This window comes from Chanodichthys erythropterus, chromosome 9, assembly GCF_024489055.1.
Source record: "Chanodichthys erythropterus isolate Z2021 chromosome 9, ASM2448905v1, whole genome shotgun sequence".
NCBI lineage: Eukaryota > Metazoa > Chordata > Actinopteri > Cypriniformes > Xenocyprididae > Chanodichthys > Chanodichthys erythropterus.
Window position 1 is genome coordinate 4,282,061 of NC_090229.1, and position 10,094 is coordinate 4,292,154.

At 33.8% G+C, this 10,094-nt stretch overlaps 1 protein-coding gene across 1 annotated transcript; it reads left to right on the top strand.

Moving 5' to 3' along the window:
• Positions 1 to 4,073: 4,073 nt before the first annotated feature.
• On the top strand, positions 4,074 to 8,677 carry LOC137026198 (dynein light chain 2, cytoplasmic-like). The gene is made up of 4 exons (XM_067393457.1): positions 4,074 to 4,210; positions 5,745 to 5,797; positions 7,698 to 7,836; positions 8,009 to 8,677. Exons 2-4 carry the CDS (start codon positions 5,754 to 5,756, stop codon positions 8,135 to 8,137), a joined length of 312 nt encoding a protein of 103 aa, XP_067249558.1. The 5' UTR covers positions 4,074 to 4,210; positions 5,745 to 5,753; the 3' UTR covers positions 8,138 to 8,677.
• Positions 8,678 to 10,094: the final 1,417 nt, after the last annotated feature.

Here is a 10,094-nt window from a genome sequence, read left to right on the forward strand (position 1 = left end):
CTGTAATTGTTCAAAAATGTGTAACTGTTCAATAATTCAATGTTGTATTTAAAAATAAAAATATCTGATCATAAAGATGTTTATATTACTTCTCAAATAAAACATGTTTATATTATTTTTATGTATAAATCAACATTAACACTTTTTTTTTTTTTTTTTTGTATATTTACGCAATAACGCAGTTTTGCGTCGTGTAGTGATGGGAGAAACGAAGCTTTTCAAAGCTTCGAATCAATTGAACCGATTGCTTCGCAAAATGATTCACTGTTCTGAAGCGTTCTAAACGCCACACGCTGGTGACCCCTGCTGGTCAAAACAGTGTAAATGCAACAAAAACTCTTGCCAAACATGCATGAAAACAGCTTTTACAAACCCATTGCAAATGTTTTATTGAAACTATGGCTATCAGATGCAATTAACTAATCATCTAATTATCTAATTAAATATTAAGTGTCTGTATAATATGTATTCTTTTATCAATTTTCAGGGCTTGTTTTGTTTGTTCTATGGATGATCAGCTAAACAGAGACTACTAGTATTCCTTTTAATTAAATACCTCATTAAAACATCTACAAATGTATAAAACACCTCAGTGTCTTTTTACTGTGAAATCTTTACTGATTATTATAAAGTAAACAAAAATAACTTTTGTATTTGTAGTCATATTTCAAGATGAACACTTTATTTAGTTTCGATATAAAATTCAGCAAATAATTTGTAAATATGTAGTACAAACACAATAATCAAACACAACATTCTGACATCTCTCAGTGTAAATCCTTACTGCAGTGGGAATAAAAGAATGACTGTGGCGATTGATTTCCAGTAGGGATACAATAATTCATACCAGAAGAAATCATGTTAAATTCATGAACAGTGGATGAGATGAAGAGCATCTCTAGCTTTCTGTCAAACAACCATTGATGATCCGGTCTGCTTAATGACAATAATCTTACATTTGTTGACAATGTTTCAGTGTTTAACATTTACTATATTGTTAACCCATTTTAGCCCACCGTCAACTATGGTTGTCATTTTCCTTTTGTACGTTTTTTTCTAGATGTTTTCCATGTTTTATTTCTCAATGACATGCAAGAAAACGCCCTGGTCGCCATATACATCATCTGAAAGCTGAATATATATAAGCCTTCCATTGATCTATGGTTTGTTATGATGTGACATTTGGCCGAGACTCAACTATTTGAAAATCTGGAATCTGAAGGTGCAAAAAAAAGCTAAATATTGAGAAAATTGCCTCAAAGTTGACAAAAGAAGTCCTTAACAATGTATATCCATTCACAAAAGTAATTTTTTATATATTTATAGTAGAAAGTTTACAAAATATCTTAATTGAACATGATCTTTACTTAATATCCTAATGATTTTTGGCATTAAAGAAAAAAAAATCAATCATTTTGACCCATACAATGTATTGTTTGGTATTGCTACAAATATAACCGTGCAACTTATGATTGGTTTTGTGGTCCAGGGTCACATATAGATGTAATTTTTTTCTAATGAACAATATAATTTAACATTTTAATTCACAATGCTCTGTTGGAGCAACTTAATGGCTGCACTTTGTTCTGCACTATGTTCCACCACTTTAAAACAAACAGATTTGTTGTTTGATGTGTTTTCATATTCAAGAGATTATAAGCTAGATGCAGCTTTTTTTGTGTTCACTTTGATTGATCTGTTGGAAGCAGTTATTTTGAGTTAGATGCATAAATGTTATCCTCCTATTGAAATTTTACATTAAGGGGGGCATACAACACATTTGCCCACCGGCAACTATAGTTGCCGCACATTCAAAACCGTTTTTTAAGAAAAGGAAAACAAAAACCTGGGGAAAAATAAATGCAGAACATGTTCATATAGGACACTATTAACAGGACTACATGCATGAAATCATTTAGAAAAATTTGGGCACAAATGGGTTAATATTTTCTTATTTCTTGAGCTTCACTTTTTAACTGTCTTTGTGCAAAATTGTCTTGGGCAACTTTTTCTGTTATGTTATCTGAACATCATGGACACAAAGAAAAAAACATCTTTTTGTACCTGCATCAGCAAATTATTTGCAGAAATTTTAAGCAAACAAGTTTAATGTTATCATCACAGGAAATTATGTGTAAGATGTCTGAATCATTGTACATCATTTTGTGAGCAACTGATAAAGAAAAATGCCATGTTGCAATATTGAAAGTACACCTTAATGTTGAAAAGACTTTAAACTGACATCAAACATTGATCAAAAAAGGGGTAAAAAAATGCAAATCAATCTGATGTCAAAAACTTGACGTTCATTTGATGTCCACTGATGTTCTTTCAACCACTGAAATAACAACACAAAAGCAATGCAATGAAAGAGGTTTATTCAGCAAATCTGAAATCAATAATACAAATGTAAATAAAATAAATGTTCCTAATGTCGTTGTGAACAAAGATCAATAGCTGTCCGGCCCTTTTCACAAACCCCCATATCTGTCGAGAGCAGACTGATGTCAGCCTCAGACGATGCTGGATTTGACTGCTACAGCACCTGAATGAAGATGGAGCAAAAAGTTAACTATAATGCCCCTTTTCACAAGATGTAATATAAGTCTCTGGTGTCTCCAGAATGTGTGTGAAGTTTCAGCTCAAAATACCCCACAGATCATTTATTATAGCTTGTCAAATTTGGGTGTGAGCAAAAACACACCATTTTGTTGTGCGTCTTCCACTTTTTTCCCCACAAAACCTTTGCTCTCTAGAAACCCAGTCAGTTTGGGTTGAAATTCTTTGAAGAATTAACTTTATAAACACTGAATTAATATGAACATATGAAATTAAATTAAGGACATGCATCAGATAAATATATAACAGAATATAACAGCTTGACAGTAAACTGTTTTTGCAGTGTTGTCTTATATTAATGTCCGTTAAAGCAAGACTAAAACAAAAAACACAGCCGTTGTGTCCAAAAGTGGCAATTAATGGATAACAGACACAGCAGTGCATCAGGCTCTATAAGATCATCTTGTTTGTAGCGTGATCCAGGGGATTAAAATGTACAATATATATTTCTAGTGGAGTAATAATAGTAATAGTGTGTGTAAAGTTGCATGAAATGGAAATGATGTTTAACAGCATCTTAATCAAGTCTTGACTAACATTTGATGTCAAATTTCATGAGAGTTATGAAGAAGAAATATACCCGGCCTTAACCGATTGATTTGAAGTAGGGATACTATAATTTTTTTATTTTTTATTTTTAAAAAAAAGCTTTATTCAGTAACAAAAAAATAACATCAGAAGGAAAATCAGTAAAAACATATACATTACAAAACAAAAAATAACAATAGTACAAAAAAATTAAAAAATTAATAATAGGGATAAATAACTAGGATACTATAATTCATACCAGAAGAAACAACCATTGATGATCCGGTCTGCTTAATGACAATAATCTTACATTGGTTGACAATGTTTCAATGTTTAACATTTACTATACTGTTAATATTTTCTTATTTCTTGAGCTTCACTTTTTTGAAGTCTTTGTGCAATACTGTCTTGGGCAACTTTTTCTGTTATGTTATCTGATACACACACACACATTTACACACACATTTCTTACTTGTTATTTTATTTCTTGAAATGCCATATATGGTAAGGTTTGATTCTTAAGTAATATGATTGGACGCTCAAGACAAGATGTTGTTTGATCTATGACTGTAAACATGGGTGACTTTGACCCTCGAGTTGCAAGAAAAAAAAAATATTTAGCAAACATAGAAAATTATAATTTAACAAATGTAAAACTGCAATAAATGGCTTGTTCCACATTTGTCTGTAATGATGTTTCTGCTTCATGTGTCTGCTGAGGTGACTGTATTGCATCAGTTTGTATTATTTTATTTGTGCAATAAATACTAAAAAAACATGTTCTTAATAAATGTCCTGCATCTTTTTGCGTTTCTGTGTGTTTAGGAATGTTCATATTTCCATGTTTTGTGTTGTTAAACTGAGAAATGACATGACACACGATGATGATGTTGCAGGATATTTGTCAAGTGAAGTTATTGATGCTGAAGGTTGTGATGTAAAGAACAGGTGGAGTCAGTCACATCTATATTAGTTTTGGTCAAACACATCTGGAGCATCAGAGTCGGTCAGACACTGAGAGTGAATCATCACATAATCATTCTGTTCAGAGATCAGCACTAAGGTAAGACCATGAAGATTATTAACATAATAAGAGAGATCATACAAAATGCATGTTATTTTTTATTTAGTTCTGTTCTGAGTAAGATATTATGTATAAAAGATGGACCTGGATGATCTACGACTGTTTTTATTTTATTTTTATTTTTTTGTGTGATGGTTGTTCATGAGTCTCTTGTTTGTCCTGAGCAGTTAAACTGAGCTCTGTTCTTCAGAAAAATCCTCCAGATCCTGCAGATTCTTCAGTTTTCCAGCATTTTCTGAGGACAACTGAGGGACTTAAACTCAACTATTAAAAAGGTTCAAACATTCACTGATGCTCCAGAAGGAAACACGATGAGTTAAGAGCCGGGGGTGAACACTTTTGAATTGGAAGATTAAGATAAATTGAACTTAATTTGTCTTCAAGTATCTTCTGTTGCTTCCGAAGGGCAATACTAAATGAAAAAGAAAGAAAAAAAAGATATTTAAACAAAAACAAAATTTTGGAAATCTTCATCCTGTTCAAAAGTTTTCACCCCCGGCTCTTAACTCATCGTGTTTCCTTCTGGAGCATCAGTGAATGTTTGAACCTTTTTAATAGTTGAGTTTGAGTCCCTCTGCTGGAATATTGATGAATCTGCAGGATCTGGAGGATTTTTCTGAAGAACAGAGCTCAGTTTAACTGCTCAGAACAAACAAGAGACTCATGAACAACCATCACAAAACACAAAAACAGTCGTGGATCATCAGGTAACCACACACAGTATTGAGAATCAATGGTTCACAAACTTTTGAACAGCTATTCTTGTGAATTATATGTAAACATTTTTATGTAAAATATCTTACTCAGGACAGTAAATAAAAAATAACATGCATTTTGTATGATCTCTCTTATTTTGTTAAAATTATTTACATTTTCACAGATTATGCAAGTGGTTCACATACTTTTTCTTGCAACTGAATATTCTATATATATTTTTTTAAAAGAAAATTAATTCAGAAAGCATGCATTAAATTGATCAAGTGACAGCAAAAACACTAATATTGTTACAAATTATTTCTATTTCAAGTAAATGCTTTTCTTTTCAACATTCTATTCATCATATAGTCCCGAAAAATAAAGTGTATCATGGTTTTGATACGTTGATATAATAATAAATGTTTCTTGAGCATCAAATCATCATATTAGAATGATTTCTGAAGGATCATGTGACACTGAAGACTGGAGTAATGATGCTGAAAATTCAGCTTTGATCACTGGATATAAATTACAGTTTAAAGTATGTTAGGCTACAACAATAAACAGTTATTTTAAATTGTAATAATATTTCACAATATTACTGTTTTTTACTGGATTTCTGATCAAATAAATGCAGGCTTGGTGAGCAGAAGAGACTCAAAGTTTTGTTAATAACTCTTAACACTGGTTTTCTTGTTGGATGATTGCATCTGGTTATGAGCCAACAATTTAGTAAACAGATTCAGGACAGTCAATGCTAAATAATCCCTGGATCTGTGTTGAGTGTCTTTGCTCCATATAATGTTTTTCATTACAGATCGGCAGCATGCGTTCCACAGCTGGTTGTCTGATTCTGATCATTCTACTTGGGTAAGAAGCATTAAAGATTGCAGAGCATTACACACAGCTTTGTACATTTTTTTTATTTTTTATATTTTTATATTTCTCAGTCGCATCATATAAGGAGTGTTTTCGCTCAGTTTGATGTACTGATTCCTGGTTCTTCTATCAGCAGTGAGCTGAGGCATTAGCTCTAGTCGTTGTAGGATTGGTGCACCAGAGTGTTCTCGCTCGGCTTCAGTACTGTTGTGTCCGTGTGGAACAACTTAGCCTGACAGGGACGGTGTGCAGGGACACTTTACACCAGGATGATGGACATGACTGCTGTCCGTCCTGCTTAGGCTTGGAACATTTGAAGCAGGAACTCACTGAAGACGCCTGCAGAGTTTGCCCAGATTCAACCCTTTAGTTTAAACTGATAATCGTTTGTTTTACTTGCATTTTTGCAATTTCCCCTATTAAATCCAGACATTCATCGGGCTCTTTTGCCACTCAGTCCGACTGAGGGAGCGTCTTGAGTGACGTCAGTGCATACCCTCTATACTGAGCCACTGAATTCGCACTTCCCTGAGCTAGTTAAATGGCTCCATGCTTCTCACAGGATCATCAGGCAGGGCTGAATCTGATCACGATCCATCCGATCATGCTGCTTTTTTCCCGCCTTCTTACCAGTCAGTAGCGCCGTTTCATTCTGGCTTTGGGAGCACATGAAGGCCAATTTTTGTAATAGCACCATTCTACTCTAACAAAATTTAGTTTAACTCAAGCACTTTCAAAGACCTATGTTTGTTTTCACACATTTTCCAGACCTTGAATCCATGTGTCTGAAATTCAAGCACCAAACTTTTTTTAATACCATAGACTGTAAAAATGGACGTAGTGTCCGTGACGTCACCCATAGCCTTCTGAAGAGCATCTTTGAAGCCTAAAGTGGGCCGTCGCCATGCGTCACTCCCGGATAACTGAAAATGGGCAAAGAGGCGGGATGTGGGTGGAGCTGAGGTGCTGGTTGCTGAAACCACGCCCACCTAGCTCAACGTGACCAAGTTAGCTCAGGCTAAGGAGCTATCTATCTATCTTAGATACTATCTAAAATATTAATAAAGATAACAAATTATATCATTCTAAAGGTTTACTGTCAATCTAAGGTTTCTGTTTTACAATAGAGATGCTCTAGCATCAATAATATTGTAATTTGTGTCGGTGTGCAAATGACAACACACAAAATCAAAATGGGACTTCATACCTTTGTAATGAAATAGCGATAACGAGATGAATCCAATCCATCGCACACTGAAAAACATCCAACACAACAGCACTTTTTGTCCACAGAAGCATTATATCCATGAAATATTGATATATTGCAAGAGATGCCAAGTTCAGCGGCTGGAATTAGCTGAGGTGACAGACAGCAGCGGCACCTGTCACTCAAGTGGCCACACCCTTAATTATGCATAACTTTAAGGCTTAATATAATTTAAACAGATGACTTATAAAAAAATTCTCCCCCTCAGAGTTGTCATGAAGGGCAAAATTAGCTATATAGACCAAAACCACAATTTGTACCAACTTGTAAACATGTTTTTTTCTGCTGTAAAGTTGACCATTTTAACATGGGATTCTGCTCTCTTTTGGAGCCTGTCCCTTATGGCCAGTTGATGAATTGCAGTTTAAGTGACTTCCGTATTGGCTTCAAGAGAAACTGGGGGAGGGTGCCACTTGGTTAATACTACTCCACACTTCCAACTTAAAGTTTGGTTTCATCTGATAATAGTGTCAACGGGCAAACAATTCCTGCTCATGCATGGCAGCAGCTGGACTTCATGATGAAGAGTTGTTGGACCATCACTAAAAATATTAATCTCCACAATCTGTCCTGTTTATTAGATACAAGCTCATTATAACATTTTTTTTTTGTTTGCGGCTACAGAGCATCCATGTCGAAGGCAGCGATTGAGGTCAAATTTACAGACATGAGTGCTGATATGCAGAAGGACGCTCGACACCAGCTGCTTGTGGCTCAGCTTGTATACAAAGAAAACAACGACATTGCTAACTACATCTCGAAGGTTGATATTAGAGTTCCTTGAATTACTGAGTGAATGGATGTCTCCAATGGAAGCTGCAGTTTATTCAGTATTGTGAAAATGTGCTCTGGATTTTATCAGGAGCTTGATGAAGGAGATTGAGTGTTTTTGATGATGTGAGTTTGTGGAACATTAATACTGTCTTTCCTTACAGGAATTTGGGAGAAGGTATGGGGGCTTCTGGTACTGCTTTGTGGGGAACTTTGGTGGCTACTGGACAAGCAAAGGTGGTAACATCTGCCTCTTTGATGGCAGAAAATACACTCTGCTCTTTAAGCCCTAGTTGAGGAACCGTAAAAGTTCAAATACATCTTATGATAAAGTGCTGGAGGTTGTAATAAAATCAAGATCAAATATGTGAGTTTCTGCTGTGAAATCTGCTGATTTGCATGAAGTAAATGTAAGAATAACTTTAATATTGTTAGTAATATTTCAAGATGAATGCTTACTAAACCAAATCATCCAATCATCATTTTTTTTATAATAATCATGTTCAAATGTGAGTATCAAATATGATCATCATGCGTTTGGGGTGGTTTATTTGTTCATCTCTCAATCATCCTTGTAATGCATTATTTACTACAGAGCTTTGATCATATATCTAAGCATTTAAATATCTTACTAAGACATATTATTGGCAGATATTGACATTTCCATGCATTTTATGTAAGTATCTGCTATAGGCTACTGTTATAAAGATCTCACTGATTTAAATTACAAACATCAGAATTTAATCTTTTTGTCCATATAAAAATCAGCATCTGTAACAAATGTCATATTTTTGCTGTTTGTGCCTCTGAATAAAATTGAACTGTTTGAGTTATTCTTCGAGTATGAGCTCAATATTCTCAGTATATCATATATAGTCTTCATATAATAACTGAGCCATAAAATAATATGTATAGAAATAAAATATGATGCACACACATATACATATACAAACTTTTTTTATTTTATATTTCTATACTTTGTCTAAAGGTTCGATAAAGGTTATATATATCAGGCTTTAGATGGTTAAATGTCATCATGTTAGCATTAGTTTCTTGACATTTATAATGCATTTGTAAATGACATTAAAAAAGAAAAATGTGAAGTCTGCACACTGAAAATAATTTCTCCAATAAATTATTAAATAATGCAACATTTCGACCAACAGGTCTTCATCAGGCACGATGAGTTATAAACATTAATAACCTCTGAAAGTGAACCTTAATGTAAAGTGAACACACATGAATCATGACTTTACTGATGCTGCACTGTAAAACCCGATAAGTTCAGAATACTCAAAATTTTTGTAAACACTGATTACCTCAAAACATTTAAGTAAAGCAACTCAAATATTTTAAGTAATGAATAAATAAGAATTGAGTCAAACTGAATTTTTTTACATTTTATTTAATGTTTAAGTCTACTGTACTTAAAACTATTGTTTACCAAGCATAATGTTTCTTATTTTTTCAGTTAAGTGTTAGTTAGCAACAGCACACCAGCATGCACTACTGTAACCATCAAAGAGACTATCACTATTTACTTGCATGAACTGTTAATCAACATGCAGTATAAATAGCCTTGAAGTTTCACAGCCAATTCTCAACCTAACCACAAGCATTACTCTTTACTACGATGGTGACCCTACAAAACTTCAACATCACAGAAACACATTTAAACAGGGGCGGACTGGGGCAAAAAAGTGGCCCTGGACTTTCTGGCACAAAGCGGCCCATCACACCTGGTCTGCAACACATCTCACTATAAAACCCAATAACTCATTATGCACAGAACAATTTTTTACACCACTTTTTATAACATAAAAATAAATGCTATTTATACAGAAACATAAATGCTTTGTTATTATTAATATTAATAAAATGCTTATCATTAACATTAATGAATGACTGGCATACTTCTATGTTATTATTTGTTTTTCCTGGTGCACATGGCAAATAGTAAATCATTTTGAAAAAATTCAAAATCTCTTTTCCATACAGGGAAGTTTAATATCACTTAAGTTCAATACCTACCATTAAATCAGTCCATATATACCAATGCTCTGGTACAGTCTAAGATTTAGAATGTAGAGCAGAATGTGGAGTGTTTTATGGTGCCTTTCTATAGTGTTTGTCCATTCAGGAGCTTGACACTGTCATTTTATGGAATAGAGGTCCAATTGTGGAAAAGAGTGCAAAAATTCTTATGTTTATGAATATGATTTCTTAAGGATCATGTGACTGAGGACTGGA